Raw genomic sequence first — 22,977 nt, 5'->3', positions numbered from 1 at the left:
TGAATAGGGGATAAAACAAGCCTTAAAGCAGGGATTCTCAACCTTAGCACTATTGACATTTTGGGCTGGATATTTCTTTGTTGTGAGGGGCTGGGCTGTACCCTCTAGACCCTAGTGGTCTCCACCGCAGCCCCACTCTCCTGTAAGTTATGACAGCAAAAAATGTGTTCAGACATTGTCCTATGTCTCCTTGCAGTGGAGGATGGAATCAATCACCCAGGGTTGAGAACCACTACTTAGAGGGTTGTTGTATGGAGCAAAATGAGATGTGACACCTCAAAGCACCTAAAAGAGTAGTAAAAATACAATAGGGACTCAACAAATGATGGTTTTCCTTTAAAATTTCACATTGGAGAATAGTATCTTATACATGGAATTAATTTGATGTAAGTTTACTGAAACATAGAAGGCAAATAATCCTGCATTAATAATGCTAATTTATATAGCCACTAATATGAGAAATCATTTGTTACAGGTGTTTGTGTATATACATAAAAGCTGACCCTCACCTCTAAAGCCAGACCAATCAAGCTTCAGTTGCTGTCTCTTCCAATGAATAATGTGTGTCCCGGGGAAGTCCTTCACACTTTCTACAGGACTTTATCTGTAATACACCTTATTAATAAAGTGGAGTAAGAGTGACATGTATGTTATGGTGTGGGATGAGTCAGTCACTCATCTGTTCAGTGTGTACCTGTTGCGCATCTGCTATGTTCCAGGTGTAGGAAATGTGAGACAATCTCTGCCATGTGGAGCATTTGTTAGTGAAGGATCACATAATGAACAGATAAATGTAAAATGTAATAATTCCGGAATATAACAGTTGTTCTGCAGATAAAGAAGGATAGCAAGAACAAAGAATAATAGAAGATGCTCTCAGATACAGGAGTCAAGGAAATCCCCTCTTAGAAGGCAGTATTTGAGCAGAGACTTGAATGAAGGGAGAGAAGCAGAGTATGGTCATATCTGGGGCAAGGGTGCCCCGAAGAGAAGACACAGCAAGTGCAGAGACCTGGAGACATTAATGATCTTGGATTGTTCATGGAGCAGGAAGAGGCCAGCGTTGCTACATAGGAAGAATATTGCATTGTCAGTTCACACACGTCTAGATTTTTATTTTTATTTTCTTGTCACCAAATACTCTTTTTTAGGAAATTCAAAGATTTATATAATGTAGGAAGTTAGATGAGGTCCTTAGGTGGTATCATGGTATGTGACATGTTATTAAAGGACGTTTCCATAGAGGCGACTATCCAAGAAAATGGAACAAGTTGAAAATAATCTTGTAAAATTTAATGTGGGGTGGCAACGTTTTGTGGCTTGAAGTGTAAGGGATGAGAACAGCATGTGAATTCCAAGAAAGCAGCACAGAGTGGAAAGTGGATTTACAATGTGTCAGACAGGGTGGCAACATCTTGTGGCATGTGGCTCACATGTCTGCGATGGGAAAGGTATGTCCTGTGCCTGCCTTGCGCCTGCGGCGCACCACAAGGGAGGATGAGTTGGCAGCCGCAGCCAGAAGACAGCAGCAGCAATTTTAGTATATGACCAGCCACAATCTTCTTTTTTATTTTCCCTAAAATGTGATTCTTTTTTTCCTTATCCAAAAGGGCTATACGTAAAACAGAAATGAAGGAAGTTTGCAGGAGAGAGAATAGGAGGTAGTTATGAGACCTAATGTCTTTTTTAGACTAACCATATTGGATTCAGGATCCCAACAAATGTGACAAGCATACTAAACTACTTTTTTAGATTTTATTTTTACTGTTTAACATGCATCTAGTTGGTTAAAATTTGCTTTATTGAGAATATTGCATGAGTTGAAAATCTCAGTATCAGCATCACAAAATTCAGAGGAGGATAGCTGAGTACAAAGGAGATAAAAGGGAGGACAGCTGAAGCGAAGGAAGTCTCCTCTGTTGAGGGTTTAGTGAAGGAAGGGTACTATAAAAACTGAAGCCTTAGCAAAAATAAAGATAGAAACAAGAAAAGAAAGAGGAAAGGAGGGTGGTTGTGGGAGGTGTTCACCACCAAGACTTGTTACACTTGAGATCCAAGAAAAAGGTAAAATAACAATACATGCTGAGTTTAATCACTAACATCATGTCAATTTAGTTGTGTCTGTGTCATGTGTATGAAGTCAACTGACTTCAGGCAGAAGCATCTCTACTAAAGACAACTGTAGAGCATGGATAAAGAAACTGCTAATGTTGGGACTATAGCAATTAGTGTATGAATTTATCACACGCTCTCCAAAGGGCTTATGCTGAGCTAGCAAATTATGTAATTCATGCAGAAGCACTTATCAAAATGAACTCAATTAATGCTTGTGGTATGAATCAAGAATGAAAATATCATCCAGTATGGTATAGGGTGTAATTGTTAGGTTTATGGCCAAAGTTCGTTAGCAAGCAACAAACTGATACAGTGCACATAGGAGCTTCACAACATAGGACCTTATTTATTTAATACAGAGCCTGTGGGAACATAAAAATTATATTAAATAGCGTTCATAGTTTAGGAAAAAAAAAGTGTACGTATGATGTATCCCCTGTAGTGGCTGAAATAATGCTTACTGTCACATAATGGTACCTAATAGGATAAGTAATCATTCCATAACTAAGCCATTGGGATAAGAAACACTTTCTCACCACTGAGAGAGATAAATTATATGAGTGCTTTAGCCAAAGACATATCCCAGGGGAATTAAAATTAAACACACTTTTAAATGGTGGTTAAAATGATGAGCTCTGCAAGATTTTGTATGATTTTTATGTTTGAAAAAAAATACGTATTTTACCCATCATCCTACAAAAATTAATAATTTACCTGATCCCAGTCTTTTAGATTAACGAGCCTTCCCTGCCTTACTCATGTCTGCACTGTGAACACTGTGCTTGGTTTGCCTCATTTCTGGTTTCCGGTTCTATCCCTGAACACCTCTCCTTAGCTCTGGGGATCTCCTGTCCACGGTCTCCTCCTACCCCTCAGATCTGCTCCTTGATGCTCCCCTCCTCTGACACTGTCTCTGGGTTTCTGTGTTGGTCACAAGGTGTCCTCACTTCAGTTAGGGCTGTAACCAAGCTTTCAGTCATACCAGGCCAGTCTGCTTATCTAACCCTACCTGACGTGAGTCGACATGCCTGGAATTTCAGTTATTTTTAAAATAAAGAGAATTGTGTACAACCTCTATCTGTCAAACCTTTAGAGGGTGACAAATGTTTCAGGAAAAAGTCAATTTTTTTGTGTATACTATATAATTTCTTGAATTTGTGGTAGGTGGAAATCAAGGAAAATATAGATGCACTCTGATGCAGAAACCAGACTTTGAGTAATGTTTGGATTTAAATTTGTTAGAAGCACTAGCATTTTCTTACAGACTGGAAAGAGGAAACCACTCCCAGATGGCTTAATTTTTCTGACTAACAGAGAGGCTGTCACAATTTATGTAATGATGGGTTCAATTACCGCAAGTATTGTGATTCATTTCCAATCTAAGTGAACAAGTTCCAGCCCATAAATTTTTACAAATGTTCGTGGTTGTCATGTATTTGGCTGTTGATGGTCAAAGAAATTAAACAGGAACTGGTAGCTAACAAAAAATATCTCAGAGAGTTTTGCTCTTTGCAGTTAACAATAGAAGACAAAGAATGAATGTAAATTTAAACTTACACAAACATTTTCCCTAACTTACTGGCCAAATCACTTTGTTTGTGTATTGATCTCACGTGGTCAAGGAAAATAAACATTCTGTAACCTATTCTCTTTAATGAGAAGGGGAAACTTCAGCTCAGCTTTTAAATTCCACAAGGCCTGTTTTTAATGCAATACTAACAAATTTTTTAAACTAAGGTTATTCTAAAAAATTCCAGCCTATAGTATCTCATGTCTACCACTTTGTTCTTATCGATTTTGAATTTGGTTAAGCCGTACTACACTGATATACTGAGAGAAAATACTGAACTTATATTGGAAGCATGATTGTAGAAATAGAGGACCAGTAGAAGCATGGCTCCAACATCCTTATTCCACCTTTCAACCAGAATTTATCCAAGCAAAGTGAATTCTGTTTTGTGCTCAATTCTTTCTTTCCCTCTTTTAAGGAAATAGTTTAGCCATCTCATATAACAGAAAAGTATTCATAAATATTTTATTAAAACTTGTCTAATTTCTTATATGTTTTCTTAACATTTGTTTTATTTTTTAATAATTCAATCAGAATATATAACATCTGTTTAAAATATTTGACCAAATCAGCTCTATTGACGTAAATCAACAAACCAGTTGCAATGTAGGGAAAAACTGCCGTATAATTCTTGTGTAAGCCATCACTGAATCACTGTGAAGGGACTTATGTTTGGAAAGCTTTTAATTTTTGTTATAAAGTTCCCAGAAACAGATGTGAAAATTCACTCTTATCCCACATTGTCTAGTTCAAGCAGCTGTAAATTATTTCATGGATTACCCTTGAATGAAATGAAAGTCCTGGGATTATTTCATCTAGGCAGCTGTTATTTCCTTAAATTAAATGAAAACAATTCTTTGCTTGATTAATTCGTGGCTGTTTGGATTGCATAAAGTGCTCATGTCTTTAGTGATAGATTAGTTCATTTTTCTCATTAGTAACCCTGTGAGTCAAAAGATGGATCATATATCTATAGGCTACCTTTAAAAATAAATGACTGCTTTGGGCTTTCTATTGTGAAAAAGAATAAGTATGGCACTCTTCATTTAAAGATAATATTCATATAATGCACACATTTCACTTGTAAAGAAAGTTAGGCATAAGAAGTGTCACTGCTTGATTTTAACTGCTGGGCTGATAATTCTATCAGCTTTTCTCAGCCATATGGTCTGTAGCTTCGTTCCACACTCCGCAGCTCCAGACTTGCCTTCTAACGGCCTACCAAACATCCGTATGGATATCTTGACGATAGCTCCATCTCAGCATATGTGAAACCAAAGATATTCTCTCTTCCTATGTTCCCTGAACGTGGTAATATGGATCAACCTGCAAGGATTTCACATGCAGTCATTCGCTGCAACCTGTTGAATCTTCCTCTGAAATTACCTTTCAATACATTTCTGTCTCTTGCTAGTGCTACTTCCTTACCCTGGCCCTTAGCAGCTGTACATACACTACGGAGGGTACAGGCTTCTTCCTTCCAAGTCTCCTTTTTCCAGTTTTCACTTTGCCAAATGGCTGTAGGCAAGTGCAACAAATGGATTCCTTCAAAAACGAATTTTCCAAAAGCCAATTCCACATAAAAATCAATTTGTCAAATAGTCAATTCACCAAGTTTATCAAATTATACAGAAATCGTCTCTTGAGACTGGTGTCTGATAAGTGCTCTGAGGGATGTCTCAGGGCAGCTCAGGGCTATCGTTTGCAAAACAAAAAAGTCTCATAGTCAGCAAATATCAACGAATGCCTACCCTGCGCTAGACACACTTCTAAGATTACAGTAGGAAATGAGAAAAACTTAACTTCTGTCCTGAATTATCAGAAAAGCAATTTTATAAATTTAGAAAATTATTTCAGTAAGTACATCCATAGTGATCTCTATAAAACATCAGATTTGATGACGCTATTTCTCTTCATCATCTGAGACTAAACTTTTCGAGTATCACATTCTGCTATCCGTATACATCTCAGGTTATGACCATATAGCTGCATACCTTTCCCCAGAATACTATGTCCCTTCAAATCTCTGCTTTTTCATGTTCATACATCCCTCTGAAGAGTCCTTTACCACCTGGTCTAGCTTGTATCCTTTTACTCAACTGAACAATTAGGTAATAATTGTTCAACTTCCTAATAATTCCTTTATCATTCAGGTTTCAGTTAGAAAACGGAAACTAATGTACATAATTAAAATAGTGCCAAGTGCTGATAGAAAATATCTGCCAGTTTTGTGGGTTTGTTTTAACTTCAGTTAGTTAATTTTTCATATGTTTTCCATAATATATAAAACATTTATTTATTTTTTGGGATAGAGCTGATCAGATTACATTATAGTTACCTAACTTCTAGACACTGACAGTCACTACATAGTTTGATTTCAAAGTATCAAAATAGATTGAGTATTTTTTTAAAAATCCCTATCAGGTTATTTTTATATAATCTTTCTCTACCACTGTTACCTTAAGAATCATGAGATTCCTTGATGAAAAAAGTCTTCCTCGTTGCTTTAAAGAAATTTCTAGTGGTCTAGAGTCTCTCCTTAATGTATTGACTTCGGGAACACTGATATCTTTTCTTGACAGACCTTTAGATATTTGAAGGTTGCCATTTGTGGAAATACATATTTAGCTTGGGGAGCATATTTGGCTTTCTCTGCTTAGTTCTGAGTTGGGCAAAAGGAGGGAATGTGGCCTCTATTAACCAGGTCTTGAATGTTTGGGACCAACTGCGGCAGGAGTTGTGATTGGGCTTCACTGATTGTTTCCATCAGAGGTTGTGGGTCAGTGTTCTATTGATAATATCATATATGATCTTCCCATTGTCTTTTTGTATATTCAGCCTCCCAGTCCCCTCTTTTAGTCATTCTCTCCCTCGTAGGAAGATGGCCAAAGGACAAGACTCGAGACCCAGATCTTCACTGTTTCGTGATCCCTCACTTGTCTCCATAGTCAATCGGATCACAAGAGCCTCTTAATCTTTTTGATGTGGTGTTATCATGGTGATCATCTGATGACAGAGTCATCTGATAAAAGCATATGACTCTGGATAGAGTTCGGTAGACTGGCATCATGACCGCTACAACAAAAGCAAGAATAATTAAAAGTCCTTTTAAGGTGCTTTGGAACCAAGAACCCGAATTATCCAACCAAGGCTAAGAGAACAATCCCACAGGTCATAAAGATCAGCCTTAGTGAGCCAAGTAGTTTTTCCCTTAAAGTGATAGATAGCCTTTTCTACCTTACCTGTTTCATTGAGCCAAGCACAGCAAGAAGTATTAGCAATTGCACAGATACTATCATGACTAGTGAACAAGAAATCTAGATTGTACATCACTACTCTTGCCAAGGAATTGAGATTGATCTATATTCCATCTAAGGTAGAAGTGATATTATTTATAACTCTGGCAGAATTAAAATGACCTATGTCTTATAGCCTTTTGTTTGTATGATTCCTATTATTGGAAACACTGCTTTGATTGTTTGCAAAAACAATAAATCAGTAACTCTCCCAGGTAAAGTGCCTGAATAATCAAGGGTAATCTTGTTTTGAGCTCGCATCTGAATTATAATTTCCTGCTTTGATGACTTATAGAATTAAGATGTCTGTGCACAGATGAGTTTTGGAATACTATTTCTAAAGTGTATGAAATATTAATTTGAGACAAGCAAAACCAGCCATCCTGGTTGCAGAGGAAGTAGTATCTGGTAGCAATACATGGATATCCAGGAAAAAAGAAATTATCCATGGCATGAAGCTGAAACCAAGACCTTACATTAGCTCGTTTAGACATTTGTATCTATATTATTCTCTTCCAGATAGTAAGTAATTGGCCCATCATTTTAGGAAATTCTAAATTCAAATTTAGAATGAGCTAGGGTCTAATTGATAGATTGTGATATTGTTCTTAGTCTATGAGAGAATGGCACTAGCAAAGTCACAAGCTGATTTGTTTAAGGTCATTTGTCCATGTAAATGCAAGTGAAATGCCATTGGCTGTAATTCTCTTTAATCTCATTTGTTGAGACTGGAAATAGCCCTAGATTTTTATCATGGGGGTCTGGTGAGGAATGGTATATCCAGCAATCAGTAAGCTTGAAAGGTACTATTTGGGAAATCTGAGATTGGTGTTAGAATAATTATGCTCTGATTTAACAATTTTAGTAAGAAGGGAATAAAAGAAGAAGGGCCATTATGGGTGGGTGATAACCAAGGGTCTATAGAAATTAGAAGAATGTAAGTAAGCAGATAAAAGACAAAATAGTAATTAGGCAGGGATTTTGATCTAATACCTTGTGCAGAAGCTGTCTACTGCCTGAGGCCATTGGACTGTTCTGAGGGTCATGGGTCATCTATCTACTGTGAAGATCAGCTGCTTCTAGAGAATCTCTGGGAATCTTCATTTTGGGGTCCCTTATTAGAGCAGGCTTCCAATTTTGTTGGTTCTGGATTGTTTCTTTAGTTGTGAAATGTGAGCCCAAGGATTTACCCCAGAGAGCTTTACTTCTGTATTTGTTATTAACAGTATCTGATAGAATCCCTTCCAATGAGGTTCAAGAGCAACTTTTCTCTGATGTATCTCCCAGTAGATGAAATCTTATAATTGAATGTCGTGAAGAGGCTGTTTAAGATGTTTGAATGCAATCTTAACCTATTAGTGATAGGACTGGGTATAGTACATGAGTCTCTTGCAACATTTTTTGCAATGTCTACGTGCATCAGGGCAGAGTACAGTATCATAGGTAAAATCCTGAAGTCCTTGGGCCTTCCAGTTACCAGTTCACAGGGAAAGAAACAATGTGTTCTCAAGGGAGTAGACCATCTTGGCATAAGGGTGGGTGGGAGTACATTTGACCAAGTGAGCTTAAGGGTTTCTGAAAGTTTTGTTAATTTTATTTCAAGATGTCATTGATTCTTTTCACCTTTCAGAAATTTGTAGGTGGTAAGAGCAGTGTGGTTTCTGACTAAAAGGTAATACCTTACAGAGTTTTGTTTTGTTTTGTTTTTATAATATTTCTTGTGAAGTGTGTGCCTTGGTCACTTGATATAAAAGTTTATATTCCCAAGATTGGAAACACAAAATTGACCAACTTTTTAGCAACTGTAAAGACTGTAGCTTTTTAGCAAAGAGACATTTAAACCCACCCTCAATGTTATTTAGACATTCAATAACTAAAATATATTCAACTCTCATGAAAAGTGGAAGCTGTATAAAATACTCATGAGGTGTTCAAAGGGCCTTCCAAGCTTTGGTTCCTGGCTATTTCCCACATTTACAGTTTTTCTAGAATTATGCTGTTGACAAGTCCACATGACTTAAAAATGACCTCAGCTGTCTTTTTAAAATTTCCCCAGCCACGTTGATTTAAGATAGTAACCAATTTATCTGTACCATGATGAGTAGTTTCATGGAGAAACTTAGCTAATAGCCATTTGAAACCATCTAGCGCCACCAAGCAGCTGTCTTGGGAGCACCAGAGATGATCTGAGTGAAGCTAGAACCACTTTCTTTTTCCATTTTTCTTTTCAAAATGAGGGGCTAAATGTTGATATTTTATAATGGTTCCTTTGAATTCCTTTAAGGATTCATCCTTTAAGAGTTTAGATAGTATCAATACTGTTGTTAAGGCTGCTCATTTGGCAAAATGATCTGCTAGAGTATTTCTTTTAGCTTTTATGTTGTTTCTTTTTTTGTGAGCTGCAGCTTTTATAACAGCTACCTCTGTATGAAGTAGGAGCACATCTAAAAGTGTGGTTAACATCTTGTCCATTTTTGATGGTGGTTCCAGCGGAGTTGACACTTTGTTTCCGAAACATTCTAAGGTCATGTTTTTTTGTTTGTTTTTGTTTTTACAGCATGCCTGATACATATTTACTCGGTGGCCTTTGGCTAGTTGACAAGCTCAAGGAAGTGCAATGGTTTTGCCCTCTGGGCCACTTTTTCCCTGGGGTAGAGGACTGTGTTCTACAGGCAGGCTTAAATGGATGTTAGCATGTTCTGCTCCTGTGTCGGGTCTTGAGGAGTGACCCGTCAGTCTGCAGAGGTTATGGCTTGGCTTCTGTAGATGGTTACAGTGGAAGTTGTGTTCTGTAGTCATATGTGGTCTGCCCATTGTCCAAACAGATTCAACTCTCACCATTCTGCTCCTGTAAATCTTCTCATATAATTTTCTCTAGCTACATCTATAAATGATTTGAAAAATAATTGATACATGAGGTAAGATTTTCGCAAAGCAAATGTTTTGCTTAACAAACTGCTGACAGATATCTGAAAACATGGACTTTTCTCCTTAATTCTATTAGAGTTAATTTTTTTCTCTGTAATTGTTTATGTTGTTACAGAGGATCTTGATGATTTAAGAATGGAGGGAGTAACTACCCTGGTACCTTCTGGGAGCAAATTTAACCAAGGTCGAGCTACTCACTCTGCTGAACCTCAGGCCAGAGTCACACTGAACATCTGTTCAAGGTGTGCCAGGTAAACCAAATTATAGGTATATCTATGTACAAACATGATCTTGATTTTTTTTAATCTAAGATTTTGATGCAAAGGATATACTCCTCTGTGTTAAGAAAATCTTTTCCTTCTGGTTATCTTTTGTGCTGACATTGGCAAGAGAATTAGTTGTACAGTTTATCCTTGTGCCCAATTCCACTCAAACCAACAATGAATTAAAAAGTTTAGATTGTCTTTACTTCACAGTTTGAGACTATTTTAAAACTTTCTGTCTCTCAGTTTCATTTGCTGTCTGCCCTTCTGTTCCTTTTCAAAGGAAGATTCAAGGGGCTCTAAAAGTTCAAAGCCACTCTAAAGCACCTGCATAAAGGACAGTTTGCCCAGGTACAGTTTAAGATCTGATATTATTGGCCTCTTAACCTGCTCCTCATCCTGTTCACCTCCTGGAAAGAATTTAATCAGCTTGACGCTTTTCAGTTTTGGCAGCTGGAAGCAATCCTTGCGTATACTGTATGTGGCCAAAGAAGTAGCTTAAATTACTGCCAAGTCAGCTCCCAGTGCTGGTCTAGCAGAAACTCACCAAATAGCTAGAATTCATTCTTTTGTAGGAACTAAATCTCATTTGCAAAGAGGTTTTTAAGCCTGTTTAAATGATAAAACAAGCCTTCTAACCCTTATGTAAATGGTGCAGATTAGCGAGAACAATGCACTGGCTGGCCAGTTTTATCTCCCTTTCTTTGTGTCTAGCTGTTCTATTGTACAATTTGAGAGGGGATTAGTGGTTTGGCATTAGGGAGGGGGGAAGTGTAGGAAAATCAAATCAGATTTTTGTAGCTTTTCCTTGTCTTTACCCCTTTGGAATTTTAATTGTCATAGACTTCAAAAAATAAAAAGAAATAAAAATAAAAATAAATGGAAAATCGGGGAATATGATTTGAGACCATTAAGAGAAATGCCACAGCACAGTGAAAATCCCAGTGGAAACATTGCTTCAGACAAGTAATATTTGGGTAGATTGATTTTTTTAGGGCTATGAAGAAAACGGGTAATATTTATGTGGTGATTTTAGGCATCCTGAGCATGCAAGGTCATCTATGGAAGAGTTGTTGGTCAGTTTAAAAGAACTGTATAGTATATTTGTACCTTTACAGTTTTACTGGAGAGGGGTTGGTGCTTGGTGCTTGGTCCTTCATACTGTTTGTAGAAGATTGGGATATAAGGTGGTTCTTTTTGTTTGTTTGTTTTCTCCTAAAGGAAATCCTATGAAAACGGTATGTTTTACTGAAGTAGTGAGGATTGGAATGGGGAAAGAACCAAACTCATTCATAGTCCTAAATTATTTACCTTCAGCTTCCCAGTGATAACTTAGATTATAAATTACAAACTACCTGCATTTAAGGTGAACTCCTAGCTGAAATTCTTGAATATTCAATTGAATAATAATCAATTATGTTTATTGTATTCTTGCTATGTTACCAAAGTAACACAGCCAGTAAGTGGCAAAACACAGTTTCAAACCCAGGCAGTGTAGCTGGACAGCCCGCCTGCTTAGTCATTTTGTTTTATTGCTAAACACCAAGCTATTGACTGAAGCTGGAGATGGAAGCCTAAAATAGATAGAAGTGGTGAGCTAAACGGAGACTTAGGCCTTTGAAAGGCTGATGGGTGTCTTGATGGAGAATAAGGCAATACTGTAGTTTCAAAAGCAAGCTTGATTCAGGAAAATCAGTGGAAGAAGTATGGTAGAAGACACTAGGCTGTTGATTTCAGAGTAGTTGTGGCAGCCAGAGTTTAGAGTGGAAGAAACTAACAGCAGTTGTCAAAACTGTGAAGAACCTAAGAATTTACCCTATTTGCAACCTAACGCTGTTTTATAGATGCTGGCAAAAGACATGAAACTACTGGGTCAGAGACCAAGGACTTAGTACTCACGATAGTGATGATTGTCCAAGTATTAGCATTTTCATTGGTTCCCTGAGCCACAAATTGCATAGAATGACACACAGAGGACAGCAGATTGCACTACACGAGAGGAATCCTGAATTTAGGAAACCTGAGTATTTTGTTTTATAAAGAGAAGTTAGCATTGCTCTAGAGAGAGACCCCATATCTATCTTCCAAGGCTGTTTGCTATACAAACATCCGCAAACAGATTGTTGGAAAGAAAGGCTGTCAGCATCTCTGCTCACAAGATATGCAGACACATGAGAGAGGTGTGGAGAATTGTCTTCCAGTACTACTTAAACTACCTCTGTGATGCATTGCTGTAGTTATCAAAGTGTTCCACGGTTAGTTGTCAAACATCAATTTGTGTTGCTGGCTCACCTCTTCTAGTTCCAAGTAAGGCCCTTAGGACTGTGAGAATTAGACTTTTTAAGCCAGAATTAGACCTCAGTTATCTGAGGCTGAAGTCAGAAACTGGAGGTCTGTGGGTAGTGTCCAGTTTTGTGTCCACATGTTAGTTTAAAATACCACTGGATTAGTTACTAATTTACATAGAAATTAGATTTCTGTCTCCTCTTAAAACTGTGTGCATGTGATAACACTGGGCCCACGTTCTCAAACGGTTGCACGGCAGCAGCTCCCCATCACGTCCTAAGCGGGGGCACCCATGTGTGCTCCAGGCCACCTCAGGTTGTCTTTCCAGCTCTCCTCATTTACACCACCTATCTGAAGTCTGTAGACCTTTGTCTGTAGCCTCTGATTTGTAGAAACCCTAGAACTCTGAAGATAGGCAGGGAATCAGGACCAGAGGGTGCAGGCTGAGGAACCTGGCCGGGCCACTGGGAGAGGAATCTGGTGCCCAGAAGGCGCGGATTCCACTCTCTCAGGGTTTCAGGTTATGGGGTAGGCAGGCTGCAGTCTTAGAGTGACCAGGTACTCCTTCAGAACTCAGATGGAGTGAACTGGTTAGAAACCTAGCACTGCAGACTAGACCAACGTGGAGAAAAGGATTGCTTCATTTAGAGAACTGTGCCCATTCCTACTGCTCTCTTTGTGGACATTGGTACCCAGCCTGGAAGATAGAGAGATTATACAGTCTTCAGAGAGGAAGCCCAAACATTGGATTTGGGGCCTGGGATCAAGAGTTAATCCCAGATCTCACTGCATTGGAGACAGTTTGGTGCAAATGAGTAAGCTGGATAATTAATATTAACTTGTATCATGTAGTTAGCAACACCTTTCAAGAATTTACAGCAAGGGTAGAATAGAAAGACAACCTCCTCTGAAGTCTGACAAAGGGATCTAACAGTCATACTCTAAATTACTAGTATCTCATCTTGGGGAAATTTATGCAAATATTAAGAATATCTGATCCCTCATCTGTGAAATAGAGTTTGCGTGTATCTGAAGATAACCTCTAAGGATGACTGAGAGGGCTGGGCAGGATGGTGAACGCAAAGGCAGCCAGCAAAGGATGCAGGGCTCTCAAGGAACAGGGGGTTCTCTACTCCTTCTCCCACTCCTTGGGATAATCACCATGTAAATGCTTAAGCAGTTTGAAATACTTCAGCTTTTCCCCCTTCTTTTAGAAAGGCCCACATTAAAGTACTCAGGTGTTGAAGAAAAGAAGAGTCTCATTTTCCTGACATTCAGGAATTTTGTTCTGCGTAGGCTTCTGGCTGACTATGAGAAGGCTAGGTATGGTTCATCGTCCAGGACAAGAAGACAGTGTAGGGTGGCAGTGTTTTTGTTTGTTTCTTAGAGTTTCACGGTCAAGAAATCATTTTGCCATAGAACTGGAGGGGTAAAATATAATAAGTGAGCTTAATGGATGTATTGTGACCTTGAAATACTACCGTAGCCCCAAGATACCCAAGAGTCATTGAGACTCAAGTGATATTCAGAGTTTCTGCAAAGAACCCATCAATGATCAAGTTAGTGTAAAGAGGTGGAGTCTACTCTTTAAACTGTCATTTTTCTCAATCTCATTTTCAAATGCTGCACTGCTCATGAGCTACTTCTGGGGTCACAGTACCTAGAAGGGAGTTTGCATGTATGTCCAGAATGCTATTGCTCTTATCAAGCTGAAGGCTTACAGCCAAAGGCCGCAGAGCCCTTCTCATTCAGAACCTGATTGTGAGACATGATATGTAATGAGACTGATATATTCTGCTGGGAAAATGATTGAGGGATGTAAGATATACATGACCACTGGAAGACTTCGGTTTCTCAAGAGATCAGAAAGAGGAATTCAGCCCACACTAAATTGCTCTGTAAAGTTTTATGTGCAAACAAGTGACTAAAATATCAAGAATGTCAAAATGTTTATTGATTAGCATGGTTACAAGAAATAAGATTATAATTTTTTTCATAAATATTTCACACGTAGTTAGAAAAGTACAGATGAAAGAAAGCTTATGTTTTCAAGCTGGAAAATTATTCCAGGGTAATGTTATTCCCATAGCTCTTAGTGACCTTAATCTGATGTGGACATTGCTGCAATTTCTGTGCTTTAAACAAACAGATGACATCATCTGTCAAGTGGAAAAATGCATAGTTAATAGATATCTGACCACCAATGTATACTAAGATTCTGACCCAGAGTATCTAGTTTTCCCCTCAGATCATAAAGGAAAGAAGCCAGTACAAAACAATTTTAAGTAAATAAAGAATTTTCTGTATAGAATATAGCAGTGTCCTTCTAATTGCTGATTTTTTACATTACAAGGTAGATTTTTAATATATTCAGTGAGTGTCTTCGCTTGACTTTTGGAAGATTCCACTCCTACAGCTAAAAATCCTTGAATGGCACGGGCAAAATAAGTTTAATTTGTTGCCTAGGAGTCACAGTAAGTCATATTCAACTTCAAAGTAAAATGTCAGTAGGTCAGTAACGCATATTATCAGTAATTACCAGAAGAACTTTTGTGGTTTTAAAAAAGAGTGGTTTGCAATATTGTGAGTTTCAAATTGAACTTCTCTATTAAATATCCTGAATTCTCTTTTTAAGATAACAGTTAAGATACCAATAACAAGCAGACAAATGCTGATACCAAGGCACTGAACTACTATTTCAGTGACATCTCTGAGCCATTTTTCTGAAAAGACCACCCATTAACTCTGTCTACCCACTGCCATTCTGAGGAGTTAAATCTTGTTTTTGTGGACTCCTGCCAGGGCATTCCGGGTGGTAAGATGCTATTTGTTTTTGATGGTGCAAGTGTTTGCATTCATTCATGCCTGACATCAAGAGTGCACATAAAAGGAACAGAAAGCCATTTTAAAAGAAATTGGATTACAGAGAACATACAGTGATACTGGCTCAGAAACTAGAGCATGAGAATGTTAGAGAAATTTGTTTCCAGAGAGCATGCTGATTTTTCACTGATTTGCTTCATGTCATCGTACCAAATATTGTTCGTCATTTCTCCTAAACATCATGACATTAAAAGATTGAGTTTAGTTGTATGTTGACTTGATAAAGCAGAAGCAGATGATCGTTGGTGGCAGGACGCTGAAGGAAAGATGAATGCCAGAGGTTGTAAATGTGAACAAATTTCAAACTATCTATATGTATTAGGATTACTAGTTGACTTGAGAAAACCTGTATAGTTAATCATACATTACATTTTGTTTCACTTTCCTGTGCATTTTTTCTTTTCTTTTTCCCAACCATTTGTATAAGGTTTATTTTCAGCAAGTTCCCATTGGAAAAAAAAGGTGAGCAAAACTGACCTAAAGGAAAATGGATAAGGACAAAAAGGGACTGCTAGTCACTTGTTTAAGGTTAAAAGTTTTCCATAAAATTGACTTCCTACACCTAGAGGATTAAAAGTTCCCATCTGAGTGATGAATACAGTGCACCACCTACTGCTATGCTTTAAGTGACAGAAATGTTTAATTTGAACCAAAATGAATTTGTGGAAGACTCAGTCTGTGTCAAGTACTGTGATGAACTCTGGAAATACAAATTAACACCACTGACCGCTAGGAACTTATATTCTGGCTGGAAACAGACTTGGAAAAAATAAGTGCAACCCCAAATGCTAGATGGTGATAGCGCTATAGGAAAGAAATAAAGCGTGGTAAAATGACTCGGTTATGCCAGATGTGATCGATTGTTATTTTATAGGGGCTGTTGCTGTGGGGAAAATCCGTACCTTTGGAGAGATTGATGTATGGCTTTCATTGTTCATTCTGCGTGAAGGAATAAATGAGACGAACACACACCACCCAGAAACTGGGGACCACTTCGTCTCAGTTCTAAACACATTAACTTCATAGTTTTTCTTTCATTTATAAATTGATACAAGATCCTCCCCGTCTTCACTTCTTTTAGTGGTTGCTTTGTGATTCACAGGGGAGGAAGGGCCTTAGATGCAAGCACTTGTGTGCACACGCACACAAACACACACATAGTCTAAAAAGCCATTTTCTTGTTATGTGACAAAGAGCTGAGGCTTTAAAGCAATAGAGACCAGGGTTGGAATCTTGGCTTACCCACTGAACAACTTTGGGAAATCACTTAACCTTTCTACACTTCAGTTTCCCATTTGTAATATGGGGGTAATAATTTCTGCCTGTGTGATTATAGTGGACTGGAGTGGCTAGCTTAGTTTCAAGCATAGAATCTACTCTGGGAAAAAAAGTAGTTCAAGATAAAAATAATTATATACATTTCAAAAAAGTTAAATATACATTTGAAATGCAGGGAAGTCACACTAAGTGCTCAGAAAAACAAAAGGAGTATCAAACTGAAAGTCTATGAAACGTTGCTAGGGTTTAGGAAGTAGAATATTGTGGATAATTTTGATTGATTTTGAACTAAATACATAGAAGTGTTTTGATTACAGAGACTTTTTCTCATCAATGTCCTCATGATTCCTCTCTCTGTGCCTATACCAGTGTACATATTTATATTACCTCTTTTTCTATCCATCTATCCATCCATCCTATAAACCCTTTCCAAGATTGTGATGTGAGAGGCACTTGAAGGAAATGGATAGCATGAGAGAGGCATGAACAGATGATCTAGTCATCTTTGCTAAGCAGCAGCTGCCTTGAATGGCAGCCAAAAATGGTGAATCCCACAGTCAGTACTAGTACACAGGTTTTCCAGTTCATACCAGAACACCCGAGGTTATTTTTTCAGCATCTCCATGTAGTTCGTCAAAGCTGCTGTGGTCTTCTATCAGGGTAACTGCCTTTTCCTTTATAGACTTTTTGGGTCTTTTATATTACCTGTGCTCTATAGAAGGATAAGCATCTTAGTGTTAGGGAATGGGAACAGCATATTGCCTGGAGAAAGTCAATGTGGTCAGTTTGCAGGTGGGAGCAGAGTCCTAGCTTTCCAATGGGGTGCTAAGTGGTACCCATGGACTGTTTTCCCCACATCCTAACAGGCACAGTAGGGTAGCACACACAATAATAAGTAACCGTATTAGAAAATCTAGGAACAAATAAAGTTTATTGTTGTTGATTCACTGTGCCTCCTTTACCCAATATGTCCCTGAAAAGGATGCCTGAACCAGCTGAAAGAGGTGGGCCAACACTTCATTCCTGTTCCTTTATCAGTTGATGGACATTTGGGTTGTTTCCACTTTTGGACTATTATGAACTATGCTGCTATGAATATTTCAGTACAAGTTTTAGTGTGAAAATATTCTTTCATTTCTCTTGAGTATATATCTAGGAGTGGAATTGTTTGGCCATATGGTAATTCTGTATTTACATTTAAGGAACTGGCAAACTGATTTCTGAAGTGGTGGCACCATTTCACAATCTCACCAGTAATGTATGAGAGTTCTAATTTTTCAACATCCTCACCAACCTTTGTTAAATGTTTCTTTTCATTTTGTCTTATTTTTTTTAATATTAGTCATCTTAGTGGGAATAAAGTATTATTTCATCATGATTTTGATTTTCATTTCCTTAATGACATGATGTGAAGAAATGTTTCATCTGCTTATTGGCCATGTGTATATCTTCTTTGGAGAAATGTTTATTTCAATTCCTTATTCATTTTTCATTGGGTTATTTGTCTTTTTATCATTGGGTTGTTAGAGTTAATTATATATTCTGAATACTAGACCCTTATCGGATACATAGTTTGCAAATAATTTCTCCCATTCTCAGGGATGTATTTTCACTTTTTTAACGGTATAATTTGAAACACAAATGTTTTCAATTTTGATCAAGTTCATCTTATCTATTTTTCTATTGTCATGTATGCATTTGGTGCCATGGCTAAGAAGCAGTTGTCTAATTTAAGGTTATGAAGATTTATACCTGTTTTCTTCTAAGAGATTTGTAATTTTAGCTCTTATGGTTAGATTTATCATGCATTTTGAGTTAATTTTTATATATGGTATGAGGTAGAAATCTAATTTCATTCTTTTACATGTGGATGTCCAGTTGTCCCAGCACCATTTGTTGAATAGATTATTTCTTCCACATTGAATTATTGTGACAACCTTTTCAAAACCAAGTTACTTATAAAAACTTTACTTTTGGATGTAACATTTTCAGACTTATCTTAGGCCTTCTAACATCAGACTTGGAATCAGCTATTTCTCTAAGGATCCTTGTTTCCTTTCAGGAGAAAATTTGGAATAGAGAATAGGGTGCATTATGGGAGTGGCATTGCCTTTTGGCCATTTTACTGAATAAGGTTAGGACAGAAATGTACTTTATTAAATAAATATGTCCATAAGGCATGAATTCACATTGATATTTCCAATCCAATTATAACAGTATTGTGTTCCTATTAAATTCTTGATTCTAAAATGGAAACTTCTTTTCTTTTATATTGAAAATCTTTACTTATAACAAACTATGCAGTTTTTTATTTGCTGTGCTAACAACTCAAGAAAATAGATCACAGGTGAAATATAGGGTGCCCCAAAATTCTTAGTGCAGCTTTAAATTGTTAAAGCTTAAAACTGCACTGAGACCTTTGGAATAACCTGTACAAAGTAACACAAAAAATAAAACTACTGAATTAACTTTGTAAATCCTATGTTGTTTCTTTCTTTTTAGATTTTATTGATTACACCAAAGATTTGCAGTAAAGTTACTTGTTTTTGAGTCTATAAGGTTGCTTATTATGCCTTATTCTGTGTGGCAAGGTTAAGAATCAATGGTTGGTGAATAGTTGGTTCCATTATTTCAGTTCTAATATCCTTAAAGACTTCTGCTTTTAGCTACTAATCTTTTCTTGGTGGAGATCGTCAACCACTATGAGGAAGAAAGGTCTAGCTTTAAATAGAGATGTGAAAAAATACTCTAAAGTTATGTGACATGGTTTTATTTGACCACCATCAGGTCCATCCACAATGTTTTAATACATAACTATACATTCAAGATTCATGTATATTATTTTTGCCTGAATAAAACAGTTCTGTTTCATATTATTTAACTGCTGGGAATTTAGAAATAATATTGACTTGGCCAAAAAGTTCATTTGGATTTTTCCATAAGATGTTACTGAAAAACCCAAACGAACTTTTTGGCCAACCCAATAATTTAATTTTGAAAAATTTAGAATTACTGTATCTTCATTCATTAGGTACTGTTTTTAACTTTACTAAATCCTGATATGTTCTACAAAATTTCTAATTTTACTTCTTTTTCTGATCCACAAATACATCTTTTATTATAACAGAATATACCAATTTATACACATAATATAAAAATACAAGCAGTTCTTCCAATTTTTTTTACAAGTGCACTTCAAAGTCTCCTATTTTTCCACAGGAATATGAGGAAATACCTTGATTTGTATATGGTTTCTATAGTTTTATATGAGTAGCAAACCACAATACAGGTAAATTTATTGATATACTTCATTTTGCCTAAAATTCTTTTGATTAATGTATCAGAAATCACAATTTACCTTGTAAAGTAAATAAAAGCTCAAACATCTTAATGCTAATTAAAAATGTTATGTAACATAATGTTATATAACCAGAATATATAAACTAGAATCCAATTAGACATTTAAAAGATAATTGGAAAATGTGTCAGCTATAATGCCTGTGGAGTATAACAAAAGTTTTCAGGGAAAGTTTCCTAAAAATCAGTTTCCAGGTTATCTGGATTTTCTAGAAGTATTTAGATGCGAATGGTGTTTGCATTTATTACACATTTCAATTGCAATATGTTTCATTGAAATCTCATATTTTATATTATGTTTACATACAGCTCTAGCTTTACATTAAATTTTAGTGCAGAAATCTAAACTCTTGTATGAAATCAAATGACATTCTCCAAAATCTCAGTATTATATTCAGCAATAACTACAAAATAAAACACATACAGTCATCCCTCAGTATCCCAGAAGATTTGTACCAGGATTGCAGCAGATACCAAAATTTGCAGATGCTGAAGTCCCTTATATAAAACGGCACAGTACAGCCAGCCCTCTGTATCTGTAGATTCCACATCCATGGATTCAACTCTTAAAATTAAAGTAAACCAATACATCACCCAGTTTCATTACAAGATTTTTTTTTTTTCCTATTGCCAATTAGAAGGCATTTTAATACAATTTTTTTGATTTTGACAATCTGGAGGAGGGAGGAAACTCGACAGCAACAACAACAAAATTTAAAACTCAGTGTTCATCTGATAAAAGGAAGGACTCCCATGTTATAGAATCTTGGCTTTGGTAGATTAGACCCCTAAGCTTTAGACCCAAGCCACTTTTTAATTCCTTTGCCTGTGACTTTTTCCTTGTTAACCTGAAGTTAAATTGGTCTTTTGGAACTTAAAACTGCTAAGGGAAAAATATAATTATTGCTTGAAAAATTCAGCTCAGGATCAACTTCCTCAGATGCCCTTGGCACTGCTGCTCAGGCACTGCAGACCCAGCCTGAGAAACTGCAGAACTACACCTATATTAGATCCTACAGAGGGCTTCTCACAATCCACATGCATTTCTAGAAACCTGCAAAGGTGGAGACCTATTGGTGAGGGCAGCTGGACTACTGTGAGAGCAAGGCAGAGAGATCCATGTTGGGCACACTCCATAACAGAGCACCTTCTCTGGACATAGCACCCGAGACAAGTGCACAGAAACTAAACGCTCTCGTGGACCTACTTTTTCCCACTCTCAATATCCTGATGCCTGAAGTGTGTAGACTCTGACCAGCGGTACCAAGATCTGATAAGGAGGAGAAGATGGAAAGTGTTGTAGTGACTTAAAAATGTCATAGCATTCTCTCTGAAGAACTGTGTCTAAAAAATATAAATTTGTTTAAGACTGTTAGCCTTTGGGCAAGAACAATTCATCAGAATGTTGAGGACATTGGGATCAACACCATAGTCAATTGAATAAGAGGTCAAGTGATTTCACCTGGTTTTCCCCAGCACTTGATGGGTTTACAAGTGTCATTGTGGCTGTTCAGTTGTTTATTCATGGAGTCAACTCGTGGAGTTTAAAGTGACTGCAGAATTAACCTCTATGAATAGTCTCCTTGGATCAACTACAGGTACTTTAAGGAGAATATATTTGAATCTATCACGTGTTAATGACCCAGCAGCATCGGTGATGAATTTCACTTTTTTTTTCCTTGGACTTGACCATCATCAATTCTGTGAATTTTGTCAGAAATAAAAGCTGACTGTTCTGACTTTCCCTACTACATAGTAGTTTGATGGTTTATTGATGGTAAAGTTTTCTTGCAATTTTTTGAGCTAAGGGCTGAGATTGAAATTTTTTCGAATGAAAAGAATCACCCTCAACTGTTATTACTGAACACTGAATGGCTTTGGAAATTAACTTGTGCTTCAGACTTGATAATATTACCTAATGAATTCAACCTAAAATTAAAAGACAAAACAGCATTTATACCAAGATCTTATATTGTGTAAAGTCATTTTGATGACAACTACATCTTATATTGGCTAAAGTCATTTTAATGTAGTTTGAATCACATCATGTCAAGCCCTTTTATATGCTTGTGAATTAATATTAGCATTTGATAGTACCTAATCATGTGGAATACATTTTTAAAGATGAACTTTGTAAGATTTCAATACAGAATCAGCATTAACAGATGAAAATTTGCTATCATTTTTGATGAAAGGGGACCTCAATTTTGAGAAATATCTTCTCCCCCCACAAAAAAAGTTTATTGTCATTACTAGAGCTGCATTATGGAAGATTATAATGAGTTATTATGTTTTGAATTTAATCACTAGAAACTTGTGGAAAAAACTGAATTCACATCATTTTGTTTATACAGATACTCACCCTGTCCATGTCCAAAAAAAAAAAAATTAACATACTGTATTCAAACATGATTTTAAAATTCAAACTCATCACACATATTTTGGATGTTTGCAGTCACCATTGCAAATAGGTAATCCTTGAAACCCTGAGATCTCTGCAATTGTTTTGAATAAAACAGCCTTAGGATTAATCTGTGATGTAAGCATTAGTCCCTATGAAGTGTGAGGGGGTGGTCTTCTACTCTGTGGCCTTTTAGAGTTTCCTGAGAAGTGTTCTACTCAAAGTTTTCTCTTGCTTCCCTCTTGAAGTCCTTAATGAGTTTCTGTGACTTTTACTGGCTATTGGTGAGGGAGTCAAGTAGAGAGTTTCATTTTTCTTTCCAGAGCCTTCTGTCCTTGCAGACAGCATGGCTTCATCTGTCTGAGATGGGAATTGGACATTTCAGGACATCTTGGTCCTGAATTAAACCAATGGAATCTAGTATATGAAGGGTGCATAAAGGAAAAGAAAGAGGAGGACTGGGCTACTCTCCTGACCCGAGAGTTGAGAAGTGCACCTAGAAACCTGATGTAGCTTAGGGACAAAAAAAAAAAAAAAAACAAGAAAAAAAAGTAGATCCATGTTCTTTTGTTTGCTTGTTTGGTTTTTTCAGTTGTTTGC

At 36.9% G+C, this 22,977-nt stretch overlaps 1 protein-coding gene across 1 annotated transcript in view; it reads left to right on the top strand.

The window, feature by feature from the left end:
- The window catches only part of LOC130854283 (uncharacterized protein C8orf34-like), a 141,061-nt gene that overhangs the window by 11,596 nt on the left and 106,488 nt on the right, over window positions 1-22,977 (top strand). The window contains exons 3-4 of the mRNA XM_057736992.1: window positions 1,360-1,451; window positions 10,025-10,160. Of these exons, the coding sequence (XP_057592975.1) occupies window positions 1,360-1,451; window positions 10,025-10,160 (228 nt within the window). The remainder of the gene's footprint in view (window positions 1-1,359; window positions 1,452-10,024; window positions 10,161-22,977) is intronic.

Source organism: Hippopotamus amphibius, chromosome 5, assembly GCF_030028045.1.
Source record: "Hippopotamus amphibius kiboko isolate mHipAmp2 chromosome 5, mHipAmp2.hap2, whole genome shotgun sequence".
In the NCBI taxonomy this organism is placed as follows: Eukaryota; Metazoa; Chordata; class Mammalia; order Artiodactyla; family Hippopotamidae; genus Hippopotamus; species Hippopotamus amphibius.
The sequence above is the reverse complement of the archived record's forward strand: the minus strand, read 5'-3'. Positions and strand labels throughout refer to the sequence as shown.